Consider the following 21,751-nt stretch of genomic DNA (forward strand, 5'->3'; position numbering starts at 1 on the left):
CGGCTATCAACATTGTAGCAACAACAACCCAGGGTTTCCCGCCTAAAATAACTGACGTGGACCTGAGTGAAAACTATCTACACTATCCCCCTGCTGGCCCAGGGTGAGAACTTTAGTACATAACAACCTTCTCTCCCTAATACAGAAATACAATACCCTTTTCAACTCAAGCTCCCACACCTGCTCTAACAAATAATACCCCATTGTTTCCTTTTCACCCAGCTACCTTATTTAGCAAAAACTCCTCCAGTATAGACCATGTCTTCCCTACCACTCTTAACCTGTCGACTGCCAAGATATTTATTGCTGCCAAAATGCATGACTTTGAATAACCTTTAAGAATTTCAGCTAACTGTTCTTTTGTCTGCTTTTATATTTAGAAGCCTAACGGTTTTTTATCTTTTAGTTTTGCATGAGCAATATGTGCATATATAGTAATCAGTCCTTCACAATATCTAGCACTGAAGTAATCAGCCGCTTCATATATTTGATTAGCTAGGGCCCTTTCCTGCTTGAAGTTCAAAATCTCTATCAGGGTGCTGAGTTCTTTCATTTGCCTTCCTAATTGTTCTCTTCCAAGTCAAATGTACTTGTTAGTGTTTAGATGATGTGTGATGCATTTTGCTTCCTTAAAACAGAGCTCCCAAATGGTGCTGCTCACTCCCCTGCTAGGGCCAAAACTTTAAAAAGCCTTTCAGACCCAATTTTGTTGTCTTCATCTACTCACCTCCCACCATATATGGTGCCACCTGCCCCTGGCTCATGGCTGGACCAGCTCTGGAGTCCAGACCCCAACAAGACTCTTTTCACTTCATGGGCCCTTCCTTGCAATTGATCCCTTGGCTGCTGTACTGTTTTTCTCCCTTCTGTGAAGGGAGCAGACGGATGTGGTTCATCAGTCTGAAACATCTCTGATACAAAGCATCCTTGGAAAGGGAAAAATGCCTGGATAGTTCCAGATATGTATGCACCATCTGGAGTTTCATTGGAAATTGAGTTTCTGATACTGCAGTTACCTTCTTTGTTCTTCTTGTGACCTACATGGCTCTGCTGCTGCTTAGGATGGGCTTATAATTCAAGTTTAACAAAGCCATTGTATGATAGGGCAAATTAGCAGTACTTAGTGAGATAAAAGGTAGAGCATTCTATAATTCAAAGGGCTGTACCAGAATGAGATTTGTTTGCCGAAACCATATATTTATTTACCATATTAAAAGGTGACATAATGATAGTCATTTCAAAAAACTTAATATTTCTGAAATGGTCTGTTGTGTTTTGCATTGCTCCTGCCAAGGGTGTGTTGCCCAAGCTTCCCATAAATTAAGGGCTGCTGTATGATAATTGCATGTGTGTCACATGCAAATATTTCATTATCAATGTTAAAAGCTTTGTAGGACTTATGGAACAATTCCTATCCTATGCAACATGTTCACTTGAAGAAATTATCCCAGTTAGACTAATGCTACGTATGGAAATAACAAAACTTACTTCATTTTCTTTATTTCATTTTGTTTTTTCTCTTTTCCGACTCTCAGATGGCTGCCATATACCTCCCAAGGCACAGTTCATTCAGAAATAGAACTCTCTGCTCAAGGTAAATGATACAATTAAAATATGGAGGTGGAGGTGGAGATCCTAAACACGAGGGGAGTAAGCATCACTGAACACAGTGGGACTTACGTCTGAGTAACATTGCATAGGACTGCTCTGTAAATCAATTTGCTGTTTGCACAAAGGAAAATGAAAGCCAAGTGGCCCAGTTGATTTTAGAGGCTAGCAGGGTGGGGGTTATAAAACAACTGGGACAAAGGGAGAATTTCCAGGCTGGAGTGGGAGGGTTAAGCACTCCCTTCATGCTTGCAATTTTTCTTTGCTGTCAGGGGTTCAGGAGCAGAGGCGAGGGCAAGGGAGGAAACAGAGAGTGAAGGGGAGGAGTCCGAAGGAAAGATGAGCGATGACGACGACCCGAGATCTCCGAGTCTTTCCAGTGAATCGGAAGATTCACAGAAAGGAGCGCCAGTGACCAGAGCAAGGGGGGAGCTTAGGGGGACACCCCAGGAAGAAGGGACAAAAGGGGGTTCAGAGAGCAGCAGTTGGAAATCGGGGCCAACATCCCCAACAGAGCGCAGTGGGGAAGAAGGGCGCCAGGCATCGGGATCAGGCGGCTCGCCGCAGGGGGGAGGACATGAGTCAGGAGTGGCCACACCTCCATCGGAGAGAGAAGAAACGGTCAAACGGAAAGTGGGAGGTTGGGCGTGCGCGCCAAGTTCAAATGCACAGGAAGGCAGCACAGTAAGCAGCCCGGAAAGGGAGCCAGGTCCTAAAGCCCGCCGCAAGGAGACAGAAGGGTCCGGGGGGTCAGCGTCAGAAGAGTCCCGGAAGGAAGAGACCATGGGGGGCAGAGGGACCCAGAGAAGAACGGTCAGGAGGAAAAGGTGGAGTAAGGCTAGGGTATTAAGTTGGTGTACAGGAGGCGGAGACTCAGACGGAGCTTCGCCGGTCTAGCTTATAAGACGTAGAGTTGCGCGCTACAGCTTGAAAATGGAAACTGTAAATCAATAAAGACTTTTATACAGTGAATGCTGGCTAGTGTGATCCTCTGTGAGCTCGGATCTGGAAGCAGCTCTGACATTTGCCTTTGCCCTCTGCTCCTGTATTAGCATAAAGATGGAAACTACGTAACACCAGGACAGAAACCCTTGTTTCCCTTAAAACTTATAGTATGTATCTTATCTGCAACTGCACAATAAGTTAGTTGTGTTGCTGCCGGTAAATGCAATGCAATGCCCCTTTCACCTCTGGCCTTCCAGCTAGTAATGATTCATGAGCATATGTACCAACAGCTGACATGACTGTCCTGCCTTCTCTTCATCCATGCAAATCACTGCATATGACCTTGCATTTCTATTCTATGGTAATAGCAGCAAGGGGGCATCGCTGCAGGAGTACCAGTAACCAGCCAATGATCAGTTTCCACTACAGGTATAATGGTCCAGGTATTTCTGCACCTATACCTCCAGATCTTCTATACTGCAGTGAGTTATGGGCAGAGCATAAAGCAGTAATTACCACTTATTTAGTCTACCATGTCAAAGGACCATTTTTGTTACTGTTTTCAAATGCTTCTACAGTCTCCATATTGGTTTGTGAAAGAATACATTTTTCTCTGTAAAAGCAGAAGTGTTAATATATGAACACCTCCTCCCTCCTTCCACTTTTCATTGTAACCTGACAACTCTATTATTAACTGCACTGATGTTTTATTTTTGGCAGAAATGCAAATAAATCATCAGCTGAAAATGCAAGAGGAAGAAAATGGTAAATTCATCTTCTGCTTTCTATCATTTAATCAAGACTAAGGCTGAGCTGAAACGAGTAGGGGTGGGCTTTCTGTGATTATTTCCAAAGTCTCACCTTTGCGGGCAGGGGGACTGCAAACTGGGGTGAAAGTGTTCATAGTTCCATTACCTCCACAGCCCCCATTCCTGCCCTCATTTTGAATTAGCCTTTTGATGTCATCATAAATTCAAATCTCATCACAAAGTTGATTCAGAAAGTGTACAAGGCTTTCTACTTTCACTCTGACCTTGTGACATTGTGTTCATGACATGATCCTGGATTGGCTGGGATCTCATTAACATGCACTTGAAGAAAAAATAATAATGGTGCCAGGCAGCAGATTGGACAGAAAAGCAGCCCCACCCAGGAGGTGAACAAGTAGTGACTAAACTTAATCACATTTAAGCGCATCAGCAGGTGGCTGGAATTTGTACCCTAGTGCAGAGAGAATGTGTGATTTGGTCCATCTCGGATCCCATAAGCACAGTTGAAGTAGTATCCTGCATTGGCCCCTAAACTGATGAACATTTAATATATTGTCAAGAGAAAGTTTTGAAAACGTGTATTCCTAATATGCAATTATATTCCACTACCTATAATTCAAATGCAGTCTGTCTGATGAATTGATTATTATATTTGAACCTATTATGCAAAAATATGTGCAAAGTGACAGCTTACTTATGTAAACATCTACATAGATGCATAAATAGTATTTTCAAACAACTAGCTTTGTCTTCAGTACTTGCATGTATTTCTAAGAAGAGATATTATTTCTTTGACAGTGGAGTACCTTTTTATGGATCATATCTGTTTTCAATTAGGTGGCTGGCATCACTCAAGTACACACTCACATACCTACTCGTAGTCAAGTGTTACAAGTGTTTGTAATCCCAAGTCCAAAATTACAAACTTCTGCAGTATCCCTACTTTCAGGCATGTGCTGCCATCTATTCACATTCCCAGATCTTCAAGAGCACCAATTTACAGATGGCATACATGTGACATTTGTAGAATGCAGCCGCTGAGTGGCAAGTGATCCCAGTCCTTGCCATAATATGTAGATTCATTTATTTGTGTCAAAAGAAATTTAGGGTGCATGCTTGGCTTTTGCCCACTTCTCCAGTGGCAGGGGGAGATGAGGGAAGAGACTGGCAAGCTACTGAGAGAACAGGAGGGGAAAAAACACAGGGAAGAATGCACCCAGGAGGTGCTGGATGTTAGGGTCCTCAATCCATAGGGTTCAGTTGAGGATAAAGTGTTCTCCACTGCTGAAAATACCAGCTGTAGGACATAGGAAAACTTTGGCTAAGGCTAAAGCTCTGGTTGACATAGTGGAGTGAGCTTTCTAACAAGAGGAAGGAACATCTAACAAGTTATTTAAAATATTTATGTGATGCTTTTCCAAGTCGCATTGTGGCTTGCAAAGAGAGAGAGAGATCAAACATTTTAAAACATAATAAGTATAATACAGCATTGACTGGGAAGACTAAACCATCTACCAGTGAGGCACTGCCCCATTTTCCACCTTTTCATCAAACCCTCAGCCAGTCAGTCCCTCTCTTGCGATAAAGAAGACATTCAAGGGAAAGCAAAAGTGGGCGAAAAGAGAGACTGTGATTCCAGACTCCACCTTTGTTCACCAATTAACAAGCAAAAGGTTTTCCCCTCCCTATTAATATAGCTGAAGTACACACTGTGACATTTATTACTAACAAGTCTGTGGGTTGGTATTTTATTAATTGTGTTTGCTCTCTGCAGACTGAATTGTAATTGCTAAATGGAGGCTGCTGCAAATAAAGGCAGAAAATCTCCAAAGTGATTGAAATGAACATAATTTCTGCTTTTTGATGTAGGAATGCAATACTAGACAGTAGTGATCTTACCTAGTCCTAGTTAATTATGTTTGTATTATCCTGCTAAATTCTAGATACTGTAAACTAAGGGATACATGTAAGCATGCAGGGGGTTACTTAGAAATGTCATTGTCCATCCAACTGCAATTACAAGAAGCTAATCATATGCAATGCATTAGTGTTAAAGATGCATGATGCTTTCCCTCTAGAACAGGTATAGCCAATGTCTAGCTGTTGTTGGTCACCAGCTGTCATCAGCCCCATCCAGTATGGGCAGTGGCCAGGGATGTAATCCAACCATATCTGAAGAGCACCTCATTGCTCTAGAATCTAATGCAATCTTGCCTTTAAATATTTATTATTATCCAACGCAACTTTTGTCTTCAGCATTTTCTCATTCACCCATCTCTCCTTTGAGCACCACCTTCCCTATTTAATGGAACAATTACTCCTGTTCTGTAAACTTAGTGATGCATTGTTTGCAATAAAGCCAGTATTGCACACATCTCCAGGCACATGATAGTCCCCGAGATAAAACTGCTCAGTCAGTGGCACTCATTTTCATTTTGTTTTTACCTGCAGGAGAAGATTGGAAAATCGCTGTAGTCACTGGAGGTTTTGAAACAGCTGGCACAACAGCAACTGTGTCCCTGTATGTTTATGGAGAAAATAAGGCTTCTGGTCCTCTTATTCTGGGATCTGGGAAACACCAGCTGTTTAATCCCCACAGTACAGATACATTCAAGGTACAATTGCACTGCATATAAATAATGGAGAGTTTACTTACACAAGCTAAGCAGAACAGGTTTATTCCAAGGTGAATAAGTAATAGATACTTAAAATGATTTCATTGTAATGATTTCAGTTCCACATTTCATTTTCTGAATTGTTCATTGATATGGCGTGCAGCATCCCTGGGAGAATAGAGTAATTGTATATTTATGGCAGTAATCAACTTAGCAGTACATTACTAAGATTAGTGTTCAAGCAGATGATTCAAGTCCAGGAAGATTGTAAGCCAATATTGGATATCTACTTCCCCATTCCTTTCTACTGCAGTACAATGTTATTATACTGACTTCAGGATTTTAAGATTACAGCCTGCCAGGACTGAGCCTGACCTGGGGACTGAACCATCCACTTCAGCCACTAGTACTCAAGCTTACAGGCATCCTTATCCAGGAATCATCCACAATTTTGAACATGACAATCAGAAAACAGATCCTAGTTTTGAAGCAGCCAATAGGTCACTGAGGCAGCATCAACTACCCATATCTTCAGTTGTCTGACACCTATAAAAAAATCTGGCTGCTTCAATCTCCATTAGCAATTGTGAACTAGGATGCTGTGGTTATTCTACATTAATCAAGCATGCCATCATTTCTCTCATTTGGCTTAATGAGCCAAAAGCCACATATAACCCCCTTGCACCCCTTTCCATTTTTAAAAAAATTAAATGTGCAAAAGATATATAGTTTATTTCTATAGTAGAGATTTGATTTCCTGGTTTTAGAATTAGAATGAGGGAAATGGAAGGGAATTCTACTCCCTTCTGTGTGTTGTTGATATGTTAAAATACTTGTTTTAGATGTAAGAAATGTTGACAGTGATGGATAGGTAAGTACACTTATTGCTTGCAACAGTGAAATGAAATGTAAGAAGACAGAAGGGATGCCTCTCGTCACTGTACTGTGCTGACAGTAATGTTCTGAAGGTTAGTAAGTATTGACAGAATGTCTTGCATAAGCAGTGGCTGCATAGGTTTAAGCTGTCTGCCCCTTCAGAACACATCACATAGCTTGGCACATATCAGCGCAGTTGGCAATCTGTGCTTAAGATAGTTTTGGAACTGAAATAGCAGGTGATAAGGAATGAAGTGTTTTACAAAGCTCTGTTGTGGGATGTTCAAATGATGCCTACTGTAAAATAATTCTGGGACCTTGCATATATTTTCAAAATAGCCAGTGTGGTACTCCAGATGTTGCTGGACTCCAGACCCCATCAACTCCAGTCAGCATGGCCAAAGGTCAGGGATAATGGAAGCTGTAGTCCAGCAACACCTGGAAGTTGCCATGTTGGTTATCCTTGGGTAAGGATTCAGAAGAGACTGGTAAATATAAATGTTTAGGTGTTTAGAGGTTTCCTTAGCTGTTTTTCTTTTTTAAACAACAACAACATGCAAGTTCTTCTGTACTGATAGAGTGAAATATTGTTTATATTGGCAGGAGAAGTCGCCTTAAGTGTAAATAATATTTCCCAATATCTAGGAGAGCAAGGAGATCTTTCACACATCTTTCACATATGAGCTCCTCCTGAATGCAATCTGAAACCAAAGTGATATGCAGACTTGGAGTCCATAAATATGATGAAGTTGGATCAATGAAATATTATAGGGGGGAGGCGAATCACAACATTCCAAATTAAAGCAGGAAATCAACTCCATGTTCAACATACTGTGAATACTTTGGGTGGCTTCTTTCTTTGTTTGGCAATCATTCATAGCTGAGTAAGATTGTCTTCCATGAACATGGTCTTGACAGTATGTCCATAGGTGACTGTGGAGGCCATTTCTGGATCCACATGTCCTTCCACAGTGGGGATATAGGTTTCCAGGTGGGAGTTGATGATGGTGAGGGTTTGCCAAACATGCCCTCCTCTAAGCTCATTTCTCCCTTTCATCCTGAGTTTCTTTGAAGTCCATGACACCTTTGGTACGGGCTATTCTCCAATGGGAGCACTCGCCGGCCAGTGTTTCCCAATTGCTGGTGTTTATGTTATATTTTTAAAAGATTTTCCCTGAGAGGGTCTATAAACCTCTTTTGTTGACCACCAGCATTATGCTTTCCATTTTAAAGTTTGGAATAGAGTACTTGCTTTGGAAGACAATAATCAGGCATCTGAACAACATGACCAGTCCAGCAAAGTTGGTGTTGAAGAATCATTGCTTCGACATTGGTGAACATTGCTTCACTGATATTAGTTTGCCTGTCTTCCCAAGTGATGTGTAATTTTTTTTCTGGAGACACCGTTGATGGAAGCTTTCAAGGAGTTGGAGATGGATGGATGTGCATGCAGAGAGACAGAGCATTGGAATACTCACCCCTCTCCAGGACTATCAGATGGAGATATTTCTCACCCCTGTCGCATACAAAAGAGGCATATGCACTGCTGGGAAAGCAGTGTAAGGCAAGGCTCCATAGATCTTGATGGTTCCATAGCCATACAGAGTGGTACTGCATATGGAAGTTTCACTGAGAATTGGGGGCTAGAACTTCTCCTACCCACTCTGCACAACTGTGGCTTCTCCTTGGATGATGAAACAAAAGAACCAGTGAGAAAGAGAAATTTCCTCTGCAAAGGCAGCAGACTGAATTAATCTCCTTACTCCTTACTCACTTTACCAGTGGCAGAGTAATATAAGTAAAGAACAGGAAGCAGAATGACATGATAAGGTTGTTAAAAGATGGTCTCATAGAACCACAGCATGTGGGAGTTGTGTGATATGACCTTCTAATGCTTCTTAAAGCTTAAAAGCAGCATGTGTGGGGAATTTCCTTCAGTGCAGTGATACTGGGGTAGAGGATGCCTAATTCCCAAAGTGAAATCCTCCCACCCCATCCTGAAACTGCTAATATATTTAACCATGGGACCAGTGGCGTAGCGTGGGTTGTCAGCACCCGGGGCAAGGCAAGTAATTTGTGCCCCCTAACCCGTGGATTTGCGCCCCCTAACCCGTGGATTTGCGCCCCCTAACCCTAACCCCCAGATGTTGCGCCCGGTGCCGCCGGCACCCCCTGCACCCCCCACGCTACGCCACTGCATGGGACTCAACACAGTGGACACAAAGTGAAAGCTGGATTCTGTCTATGCTTGATACTTGCAGAAGAAAAACATATTCACAGTGAATCAAAGCCACCCTACCTTCTTGACTATGAACTCCAAAATGCTTCAGATCAAGTACCTGGTATAGCACTGGTCCACTTAACTATTGTCTTGGTAATACCTTTGAGGTTGGAATTCTTCTCAATTAAATCATGGGGAAGAAGAGAGCAATCTTTCTTGCTAATATGGTATGAATGAGCAAGCGGGGTTTGGACAGGAGATTGGGAGACATGGACCTCTTATTGGGTTGGAGGCCTCAAGGTGTGAGCTCACATGTTTCAGCCCCATTTCTCAAATAAATTGTTTTTCTCCAGTGTTCAAATCTCTAATTGCTCATTGGAGAAGGTAGACCGGTCACAGTATCATTAGTTTTAAGGCAACACCTCTCCATTTTTCTTTGCTCCAAGGCTTTTGACAAGCTTTTGAAGATTTGCCAAATGCTGTCAAAATGGATATACTCAGACTTTCTCCTTTATATAATATTTAGATAGTTCTTAAGACAGAGGCCTTACAGTTTGTATCTTAAAAAGGAATGCCAGTAGTGTTCTTTAGGTTTCCCTAGTTTTGCCCCATTTTCATTTTTTTAGGGTGCTTCCAATGGGAGCTTAATTCTCAAACTGATCATTGAGTTATTCCAAACAGGTCATTGGCAATAGGTTGTTTTGTTTTGTTTTGTTTTTACCCAAAGGGTAAATCTGGATGAAATGGGAGAAAATATGGGTTGGCATATTGATCCTAGTGATGTCATAGTGGATGCTGCAAAAAACTTGTATGTGTGAACACTTCTGTCCCCACAACAAACTCCTGTCTGGAAGCACCTTAGTACCACATCAAACTGAAAACTACCTTTGCAGCCAAAATAATCTCCTAGGACCTAGAGTAATGTTTATCAACATTGCAAATAACTGTAGACTCATGTAATGTAAAAATAGTCTTTCGATGAAAGATTTGTAGATGCTGCTTAGAATTTGCATTACGTATGCCTCTGAATACCAGTTGTTAGTTATTGCAGGTGAGCAGAGTGCTGTTACAGTCATGTCCAGACTCTCCACAGGTATCTAGTATCTGGTTGGTCACTCTGAGATAAGGATGCTGGACTAGATAGTCCATTGGCCTGATCCAATGTTCTTATGTCTCCTGCCATAGCAAAACAGTCCCAAACAATTGTGTAAATGAAAACAAGAATTTGGATAGCTGTGATGGTTGTTAACAAAAAGGGGAAAAAAGAGCAAAGTATAATATTCCTAACATATAAAAAATGTTTAGTGGTTCAGAGCTATTGGGAGAGCCTTTTCATTTACACCACACCACAGATGACACTCCTCTGAGAGCTTCCTCATTGCCAAACAACTGCATTTTATGAAGTCCAAACTGCTGAGATACTGATGTACTAACTGACCTATAAGTAAGATAGCTTCTTCCAACCTTAAACTGCAGCAATACATGGACTAAGCACTATATTTTGTACGTCCTTTCAGAACTCATGACATGCCACTGAAATGTCTGGCTGAATTTCCAAGAAAAAATACACATTGATTTGTTGGCAAGGAAATACGCTGCAATTATTTATAAATTTGGAAAAAATATTAAGTCTGTTTTTAATGTGAGAAAAAGTTGAACTTTCTCCCACAAATGTTTCTTCTTCTTTAAGATACAATTTAATCATTAATGGAAACCATGTTCTATTCCTTCCAATCTGGTGATACATTTAATTAGATTTGCTTACTGAACAAGGTTTCATTTGTGACCAGGGACTTTTGCTGCGTGGACACTGAAGAAAGTGGAAGGAGGGAGGAGGAAAAGCATTGATGGAGTGCGCACTTCCTTCGGATCAGATAGAAAATATGCCTCTCCCACTCACTAGATTGCACAACTGTGGAACCTTTCTCCTTTCTCCAGTGATGCTCGCTCAAACAATAGTCTGACCAGTGTAGTCCATGCATTGGTAACCTCAAGGTGGATTGCTACAATGAGCTCTATGCAGGGCTGCCCTTGGGCCTGGTTTGGAAGTTGCCAGGGTGCTTATGACTTGACAACATGTGGTACCATTGTTAACATCTGAACTGGCTGCCCATCTACTACCAAACCAGGTTAAAGGTCCCCTTATTAATCCCTGAACAACTTAGATCCAGGGTACCTTAGCGACTGCTTAAAGCCTTACATCCCAGCTTAATCACTGAGGTCATCTGCAAGAGTTTTGTTGGTTGTCCCCCAAGTTGGCAAAGCACATTTGACATCAACATGAAACAGCTCCCTAGTCCCTTCTCAGAGTTAAAATTCCCAGAGTTCCCTGGCAAGGGGGATGGACTGTTAAACCACTCCAGGGATCGTATCTTAGGAGGGATAAATGGTTGTCCTAACAATTCTCAGCACCATTAGCAAACTACAGCTCCCAGAATTCTTGGGAGGAAGCCATGATTGTTTAAAGGCATCAAAGTGCTTTAAATGCACAGTGCGAATGTGGCCTCTGTCTACTAAGGATCATATTTGTGTTAACTACTCTGAGAAAATATAAGCATATCCTCTTATTTCAGAAATACAGTTTATCTGTACAATAGCAAAAGGGCTAGCAGATTTCATATGATAACAAGCAACTGTCAGAAGTAATTCCATGTAGTAATTTCAGATGTATGCGCAGCGTTTCCCCTGGTAACAAAATGAAAGCTAAGGAGTGTTTGCCTTTTGCTAAAGTTCATGCTGAGCATGACTACTGTGTTTGTACTTCAACAGGAGGAATGCTTTGGAGAGGTAGGCTGTCAAGTACATACATTTAGGACTACTGTCCAAATGCTGCCTGTGGCCATATTATGGCAAAACATAGGTCAGAATCCCCAGCTATCCCCAGTTTTAGTATCACATGCAATAACTGAAAGAGGAGGAAAAGGGGGTGCTGACTTGATGAAGTGTGCTTTAGTGTTCTGAATAGGAGAACTGAGCCTGCACTAACTCTCTTAAAAGGCTGCAGTGCACCATTCAAAACCGAAGGCATTTATATCAGTTTGTCTGTTTTACAGACTATTCCTTGCCTGCAGGCACATCTTGTGTAATCTGCCATGGTATATTCTGTAGAGAGTTAATGTTTCAGTGATTGCCTTGAGGCACTAGGTAGGAGTAGATTAGTTCTGGTTCTTTCTCCGTGATTTTTTGGGCAGCACCTCCATTGCCCTCTTTTACCCTGGATTATCCAAGTACGGTTCTACTGTCACCCAGGCCATGGCTTCAGCCTTCATAATTTTACTGGGGTTAAGAATTCTCCCATCTAACTGTGTGGCAAGAATATCATATTTATTTTTCCTGCGGTGTGTTCATTGCCTTTTCATTTTCTATCATTTGTTGTCATGGACATGTTTAAGTGTGCTTATGAAGGTTACAATTACTTAGCACACTCCTTTCACAGTCCAGGCCAAAGTGGAGTTTGTATCTATTTTCTGCATTCTGCATGACACAATGCTTGTGTTTTTTATTTAAAATGAAATTCACTAGTAACTTCCATGAATAAAATGCCTGCACCTTCTTTTTTTGGTAAAGGATTTTAAGGGTGCTGTGAAAATTAGTGCTGTTTTTCATGTTGAAATTTGTCCACTTGTTGGGCCAAATTAGATATATTTTTTTCTTTTCTTTTTCTAAAGTTGTTGATAGTTTTGAGAAAGTGAATGCAGAATACTTGTACCTACCCACTTGTCAAACTCCTCCCACAAATTATACGGGTTCCTACAACATGCATAAAATACCCACACTGGGAAGAGGAAGAGAGGTAGATGTCACCTATGGCATCACTGGAACCAGAGCTGCTTCTCCTTCCTCCACCTCCACCTTTGGCAAAGACGTAAATAAATCAACCATTGTTGGTTGGCCCTGCCTGTAATGTAGGCATTACACACAGGTTCAAGAGAAAGGAAATCCATAGCTGTGGGGCTACCATAGAGATGGATTTCTATCACATGACTGCCATCCTTACTAGTTTGTAGTGTGGGTGCACTTGGAACTCAGCTAGATTGGTAAAGAAAAAGTGTTTTACAGTGATACCTCTGGTTATAAATGCTTCTGGTTACGAACACTTCAGGTTATGAGCTCAGCTAACCCGGAAGTAGCTGCTCTTGGTTGTGAACTTTGCCCCAGGATGCGAACAGAAATCACGTGATGGAGGCATGCGCACAGTGGGAACCCCCATTAGTGAAAGCGTGTCTCAGGATAAGAATGGTTTCAGTTTAAGATTGGACCTCCGGAACAAATTAAGTCAGCAGTTTGAATCCCTGCGATGGGGTGAGCTCGAAAGCACGTCAAAGTGCAAGTAGATAAATAGGTGGGAAGGTAAACAGCGTTTCCGTGCACTACTCTGGTTTCTCCAGAAGCGGCTTAGTCATGCTGGCCACATGACCCAGAAAAACTGCAGACAAACGTCGGCTCCCTTGGCCAGTAAAGTGAGATGAGTCGTTCGTGACTAGACTAAACTACCTTTACCTTTAAGGTGCTACTAGAAGGAAATTTTTTATTGTTTCGACTATGGCAGACCAACACGGCTACCTACCTGTAACTAAAGTTTACAACGTGTTTCCCTGAAATGCTTCTTTGATATGTCTAGATCGAGCCTAGGAGAGCCTCCTAAGCAGATCTTAAAGTGCAAGCAGGAAGGTACTGGTGCAGACAGTCAAATAAATGGCTTTTATTTTATATGACTTACTGCACTTAGGGGGGGAATGATTGGTATACCTCTTTGGTAATCCGTACTAATTAGGGAAGTTTTGTGATGGGCAAATGAATTATAATGGGCCAATGAACTATAATAATAGCTTTTGCTATTTTATTATTTTGCAGATTAATCTAAAAGATGTTGGAGAGCTGTATAAAATCCGGATTGGCCATGACAATAGTGGACCAGATCCTAGTTGGTACATTGATGAGATTAGAATGAACTCACCATTGGACCAAGAAATTTTTTTACCTGTCAACTGCTGGCTATCTGAAAGCCAAGGTGATGGAGAAACATGGAGAGAAATAGCAATAGGGAGGCCTAACAAAGCACTTCTACCATGTGAGTATATAATTACATATATTAAGCTACATGTGTAAAGGACTGAGCTCCACTGAGCATCTTTTATGATTCATCATTGCAAAGAAGTGAAACCAAAATAAACAGCAGAAACTGTTAGAACCTACGGCAAGTTGTTACCCTTTCCCCTTCTCTTTCAGGCACCGTTCCTGGAGCTATGACCAAAGTGTCCTTAAGCTCAATTATTTGTTTTAGCAGCTTCTTGCTGTTTATAGAGAGAGAAACAGAAGTTTATTCAAAGAGTTAGGACCTACAATTTCAGCTGTGGGATCTGGATGGGTTAGCTTTTCACTGTTATTAAATATAGTTTAATTGACAAGAAAAGAACCTGTGTGGTGTAATGATTAGACTGTAAGGCTAGGAGTGGGGAGATCTGTGCGTGAATTCCTACTCAGTCATGAATCTCAATGGATGACCTTGGCCCATTCACTATCAATGTCACAGAGTTGTTATGAGGATGAGTGTGTGTGTGTGTGTGGAACTATTTATACCACCTTGCGCTCCTTGGAAGTAAGACCAGATAGAAATGTAATAAACATAGAAGAAAAGAGTAGTGCCTCCTGGTGGGAATACATGTGCTATCGGTTAGGCAAATGTTATTCAAGATGAAATAAAATATCTGAGGGTATTCAGAGATTCAAAATACAGTAAATTTATGTTTGGCTTCCTAATGAACTGAATTATTTATAGAATCCAGGAATTGTAGGCCTAGAAGGGAAATGAAAGGCACCAAGGTCAAGCTTCTGCATACCAACTTAACATCATGGACTAGGTCATTCATAGTATAAAGTATACCACAATAAGAATGAATGAGAAGATGAAGCACAGGAACTATTTGTAAGGCAGGATAGGTACAATAGAATCCACCTAAGATCACTCAAAGGAAGGTGAATGAGAACTTTGTGAGGCCAAAGTGGGAAAGCATTCCATGCAAACATCAGCTGAACATGGGATCAGTCCGTTCTAAAAGGCAGACAAGTGCTGCCCCCAAGGAGTAGGTGATAGCCCTCTGCTGCTCACAAGGGAGTTGAGTTCAAGTCCTCACATCTGGAGTAGTGGAGACAGGCACCATGAGAAATCCAGTGTTAGCTGTGATGAAGTTTATTATTTTTATACGTAATTGTATTTCTACCATATCATTTTAGCTTTATTGTAAGCTGTTTTGTGAAGGCTTTTTGCCTTGAAATGTAGGGTGTACTGTAAATAAACACTGGAATGAATGAATGAATAAAAGCAAAATAGGTACTGCACAAGAATTCATACAGAGATATTGTAGTAGGTACATTCTGTAGCCATTCTCTTGATTCAGCTGGAACAAGAACTTGTGCAAGCTATTGCATCTCCAGATGAACATCTTTGGTATCCTTAATGAGCAGAAGACAGCTTCTTTATGCAGAAGGGCACCTTTGGATCCAGCCCAATAATAATGTTTTAGAGTAAATGAGTTTTCAGTGTGGCCAGTATTTTTCATTGGATGTATTTTTTTTCAAAGTAGAACATTTGTTCAGCTTTATTAATAATGGTGTTATAATGGTATATTTATATTTTCCTTCTCTGGCACATTATACTTATTGAAATATATTTGACAAATAAATGCAAATGGAAACATTATATTGCTGTTAGACAAGTCCTAAATTCATACGTTTATGACTTCAAATTACCTATTGATTTTTGGTTCATTTCAATTGAATATCAATAGACAGCCCAACTAAAAACTTTTGCTTTTCCCCCTCTGTCTCTGAGAAGGAAACTTTTACCATCTGCATTCCTATTTTAAAGGGATAATTGCTTAGAAGCACCAAATGTGCAGCCTTTATAGGTTGTTATATTACAGTAAACAAATGATGTATTACATGATACATAATTACAATCCAATATAAATTTCAGATCAATCTGGATATTTTTCCAGCAATCCATTCACTTAATTATAAAAAACTTATTTTGTACAAAATATGAAGTAGCAGAAGAAATTATATTTCATAAATTCAACTGAGGTGTTAGCAGGCTTCAAGTTGCTACTGTACTTCATTATTTATTGCTGTAAGATTTTGCTTCTTTTTTATATTCTGCCACAATGGAACCATAAAGCTTGAAGATGGTTTTAATTTTTCTGTCCTTGCTGTGTAATTTGTCTGTCTGGCTATCTCTAGATAATGGTAGTTCTTTTTTTAGACATAATGTTTGACACACCTTCATATTTCTCTGCATCTTGCATTGATAGGTTCTCACTTTTTGATTGTCTTCTTTCATTATACCAGTCAATGCAAAATGCTGACAATGAAATACTATTTCTCCAGAATCTCTGGCCCCGCATGGTATGTTTCCCCCAACTCTGTTAGTTTTGTATTCTTCATAGTTCAAGGCTTATATTATTTTGCCTATAATTCCATGCCATTGATTTTTTCATCTCCCTGTCATGCTTTGTGTCTGTCTGGACCTTTATGTCTCATTTTCATATCCAGGTTCATTTTTATTTTTGTTTTTGCTTTTTACATCTTCCTAGAAATCCTTTCCTAGTAGTTTTATATGGTTGGGTTTTTTTTTACTCTGTTTGACAGCTGATTCGTAATCCTTAAATCATAACTCACAGACGGGTAGACTTGAATAACTGCAGCATTAACCTTGAACTTGGTTTGAACATTGTAATGTAGTTCCTACTAAGAGAGTTTGAACAATCATATATCAGCATTATAATCTGATGTAAGAATCTTTTTGACTTCACATGCAGTGCCTTTGCTTCTCCCTCTCTGGTGGGCACAAACAAATTCAAATGTCTTCCACTAATTATAGGTTCTTGTTTTGTTATTCTTTGGATCAAGCCAGGATATTAAACCATCTTCATACCACTATTTAATATGTTGGCTTCTTCCAAAGCTCATCAACCATGGTTTCCTATATTGGACAATATGGGAATCTATGGTTAGCAGAAGAATTCCTGGTTTATTTGATCCTACTATAAAAAGTGGGGACTAAGACTATGTGCTGCTTTTAAAGGGCACAAATGGCTGTTTTAAATTTATTTATTTAGATAATGTATATATTGTTTCACATTTTGAAAAGAAAAATATCTAAGCAGTACATGACTATTCCAAACAGCACAAAAAAGGTTACATTTTTTTAAAAAAGAAAACACTAATAAATACAATGCATTATTTTAAATGATAAAAATTTAGCAGTCAGTAAGAAAACAGAGTAACCTTCCCAGGGGTGCCAGCTTGAATAAAATATTGGGGAGGCAGGTAAGCCCCACCCCACATAATCAATCACATGATGTGGCGCGCACACACCATTTGAGTGACAATGCCCATCAACTTTGGGGGGCCCAGCTCCCTCAAATATTTTAATGGGGAAGCAGAATGGAACTTCGGCCCCTGGGAGTTGGCTCCTATGAACCCTCCTAAGTATCAAAATAGGCCTGGGTAAATAAATGAGGTTTTAAAAGACATTTGAAACATATAGCTGGTGGGGTTTCATGCACCTGTTTTGAGAGGAAATTCTGGAGTGTTCTAATTCAACACATGATTATCCGAATGTGGTCATTGTGACAAATGTTTAACAAACTGCAAGAGATACATTAATAACTAGAGACCTGCAGTTCAAGATCTGGCAGTGAATTTAGATCTTTATTTAAAAGTTATCACTCCTGTCTTCTAATCTCACTGACTCAGAAATGCCTAACCTTCGCCCTTTCCTAGTCAACCGCTGCTTAATAGTTTGATTCTTCCTGAAGGTTCCATGACACCGCAGAAGCCAATTTCTGTCCATTTTTAGACCATTGGTTGAGGGAACTAAATTAAGCTTACTCTTATTTTTTCTAGACTGAGCTCAATACATTTTAAAAGGCCTGTTCTTGTGTCCCCAACCGTGACGTTTTCCCTAGAGCACCTCATCTTCTGCTACCATTGAAACTACATAGGGCATTGGTTTGACTCACCAGCAATTATGATGTTTGCTTTTATAAGCCTGCAAAGCATTTGAAGGAAAATACTGTTCAAATGCTCAGAGTAAACCTGTTATTGCTATATGTCCAATAAAGGTATACAAAGTTTGTCCCAGCAGATGGATTTAAGTTCAAAGACTGTCAGTCTGCATAGCAGAGACTTTCAAGATAATGTTTTCATGAGTTTGCTTTTAGAGTGCCCTGAATTTTTCAGATACACTTCAAAATATTGCAAAATGGCAAGGGGGAGGGAAATGAAGTGGGAAAAGAAAAAACATTTGCCTAGTTCTGTTTGCCTTTTCAAATAGTCAAGAAATAGCTGATTGGAAGGGTGAAGTGGGCAATCATTGGCAACCTATTAAAAAGAAAGCTTTGTTCTTGGATTTCCCCTTGCTTCACTTAACAGATTCCTGTTATTCCTTTGCTCTTTTGCCTAGTAATGTGGTGATTTTGTTTCTGTGTGATATAAGAGCTTGATTAATGCTCACCTTTAAGAAATGAATCTCACATTTGAATCTCATATTTTCTTTAAAATAAAAATAAAAATCACCCCTTTTCACTCCAGGAAGCACCATCGTGATATTTACATTAATTGACTTAATTTTTGCCCTTCATTTCTTTTTCATGATCTTGTATGCTTCCAGATGAGTGTCTAAATATAGTGTCATTTCTGCATGCTAAAATAGCATCTCCAGGTTTGTGTTTTATCCTGTGAATGGTATTTGCCTATATTATTTCCCATTTCACTGAGGATATGGCAATACCCTGTTTCCCTGCAGTTTAATGCTAATGTAATGTCACTGAATTCAAGGTACAATGACCTCAAGCTGAAGAGCCAGGAATCAGGCCCTGAATGATGATTGCAATATATTATATATTGCTATTGGTTACTGCTGCAGTACAAGAAAAAAATAGGCATTTTAAACCATTACAATATTGTTTCTCCTGTGCTGATAAATAGTGGTTTGGGGAGAATTGGAGTGTTCCAAACCACTTACAGAGAAAGTCAGGGGGGAGAAAGAGACATGTCTCAATCCTATGAGAAGCTACACTGATTCAGGGATCATAAGATTTGATGCTAAGACTAAATAACCAACAAAGGAAGCACCTTCTTTCATCAGGGTTGACTGAAACTGCACTCTTAAGACCTCAGGTCTGTTCGCACCATCAAAATGTGTTCAGAAAATGTCTGTGTCCCCCCTTCCCCCTAAAATTCCGCATGCTCAGAGGCAGTGGCGTAGCGTGGGTTGTCAGCACCCGGAGCAAGGCAAGCAATTTGCGCCCCCTAACCCGTGGATTTGCACCCCCTAACCCTAACCCCCAGATGTTGCGCCCGGTGCGGCCGGGCCCCCCTGCACCCCCCACGCTACGCCACTGCTCAGAGGACGTGGGAATGTATATAGAACTGTATTCCCATAGACTCTTCCATGCAGCTGGGAACTGAGCATGATCTGATCCACTTCTTATAGTAAGAAATCACTTCTTCATTAACAAAACAAAACCTGGCATCTCAGACCAAGTGTCCTTGAACAAGTACGTTTCCCATGAAGAGAACAGTGTCAAAGGGCCCAGTGTCAAAATGAGTATGCAGAGTGCCTTTTTCCTATAACAATAAGAAGACTTTCAGGAGTCAAAAGAGCATGTGCAGAGTGATTTTCCTGAATGGCGCTATCTTTCTGAATACTACAGCTTATACAAAGTTATATAATACAGAATGCACACCAAGGCTTGTTTGTTTGACTGTCCTAGTAACACACAAGGGAATGAATTTCTGTTTTACTTAGTAAAATTCTGGTTCAGTGACAGCTTTAGAAGTGAGTAGTACTTTATTGGGAATGGGGGCACAACTAGTTAGCAACTTTCTGCTCCTCTGGCCAGAGATACATATTTCAGCTGCAGCAGCATGTCACAACTTCTGCTTCTGCAGCTTAGAAACTTCATTGGTTAGAGGGCAGATGAATACACCCAGTTAACGTGCCAGGGCAAGTTAATACACCCAGTGTGTAATGTGGTAAGCCGTACCCGTCTGATATGCCCAGGCATTGCCATGTTACTGTGTAGATGTGTGTGTTTTAAGTCAGGCAACCAGGTTCCTGAAGTTTTCAAGTATGTGTGGAAAGTTGGTATTTGGTGCTCAGCCTAGAGTTCGTGAGCCATTTGATTTGTTGACAGGCGATCAATATCAGTAAGTGTTGAGGCTGAAAGGGACCACACACATGGTCATCTGTTTGCAGTGGTGCTTGGTGCAATGTCCGCAATACATCCCACCAGCTCATGCTCAGGTTTTTCAAGTGGCTGGTGCAAAAAAGCCCAACAACACATCTCTTTTCGAAGACCTGCATGTGACCTCTGTTTTACCTTAGGTGAGAATGGAGGGATCACTGCAGAAATCCCAGCTAAAAGTGGCCTGTCCTTTTAGCTAGCAATCAGTTTCATTCTCTCGTTTTTGCAAGCTGTGCTGCCTCCAGCATTCCTTTCCTTAAGCATGCACAGGCTCAGACAGGCTTTAGTGTTAATATCAAAGGGATATCAAATACAGTGCGATCAGTGTTAACAGAAGCTGACTTCTGGGTAAATCTGTTGCCACACACAAGCTCCACTAGCAGTTCTCAAGCCAATGAAGGCACCCATAGATTTTTTGGGGAAGCTGGTGTGCTTTTGGTGTCACTTGATGGTCACATGTAGAGTTCGCCCTCCGAAGTGTGTCTATGCATGAGTGAGGGGTGGTCTGAGGGAGGGAGAAGCTTCCCCTTTTCCCCAAGCTTTTCAGTACAATATTTCATAGCAGGCACTTGTTTATTAATGAATCATGATTTCCCCCCACTAACTTCACCATGGCAGCTGTTGTTTATTGAATCCTGTCAGTGTGTACAGAACTGTGAGTAAAAGATTTGGAATTTTCTATGCATCCAAAAAATTAGTTTTTTAATGGCTTCCTACAAACGGTGGCTGGAGCTATTAAGCTAAGCCTTATTGTGTACTAGCCAGCTGGAAAAGTCCAGTCCTGTTACTTCCAAGCAAAGTTGCTTACACCTTAAATGAATTGCTTGTATTTAGGTACTTAGTAATGGGACGCGGGTGGCACTGTGGGTTAAAGCCTCAGCGCCTAGGGCTTGCCGATCGAAAGGTCGGCGGTTCAAATCCCCACGGCGGGGTGTGCTCCCATTGCTCGGTCCCAGCACCTGCCAACCTAGCAGTTCGAAAGCACCCCCGGGTGCAAGTAGATAAATAGGGACCGCTTAATAGCGGGAAGGTAAACAGCGTTTCCGTGTGTGCTGCACTGGCTACCCCAGAGCAGCTTTGTCACGCTGGCCATGTGACCCGGAAGTGTCTGCGGACAGCGCTGGCTCCCGGCCTCTAGAGTGAGATGAGCGCACAACCCTAGAGTCTGTCAAGACTGGCCCGTACGGGCAGGGGTACCTTTAAATTGTAGCTCCACAATTGTGGAACATTATGCTGTGTAATATTAGGCAGGCCTCATGCCTAGTTACAGCAAGCCCACAGCTTATGCAGGGGTTATGTTCCAGGGGTCATACCTAAAGCCAAAATCGCATATCGTCAAAAAACATTGTTTCTGTGGTGGAAGGGGATGCCAAAGTCATTTCCCCCCTGAAACCTCACCCCCTATTTAATTTTTGCCAAGTGTGTAAAGATCAATGAGCACGTTAAATGCGTGTAAATTGTGGG

The 21,751-nt window shown here is 41.0% G+C and overlaps 1 protein-coding gene across 3 annotated transcripts in view; it reads left to right on the plus strand.

Annotated features, from left to right (window-relative positions):
• Positions 1-21,751, plus strand: part of LOC309538335 (lipoxygenase homology domain-containing protein 1-like) — a 179,666-nt gene that overhangs the window by 71,917 nt on the left and 85,998 nt on the right. For 2 of the 3 annotated variants that reach the window (XM_082233720.1, XM_082233721.1), the window contains 4 exons: positions 1,536-1,594; positions 3,274-3,318; positions 5,775-5,938; positions 13,890-14,106. In XM_082233720.1, coding sequence (XP_082089846.1) covers positions 1,536-1,594; positions 3,274-3,318; positions 5,775-5,938; positions 13,890-14,106 — 485 coding nt within the window. The remainder of the gene's footprint in view (positions 1-1,535; positions 1,595-3,273; positions 3,319-5,774; positions 5,939-13,889; positions 14,107-21,751) is intronic. The other variant, XM_082233722.1, reaches the window with a different exon arrangement.

This window comes from Podarcis vaucheri (genome assembly GCF_965113315.1).
Source record: "Podarcis vaucheri genome assembly, chromosome: 8".
Taxonomy (NCBI): domain Eukaryota; kingdom Metazoa; phylum Chordata; class Lepidosauria; order Squamata; family Lacertidae; genus Podarcis; species Podarcis vaucheri.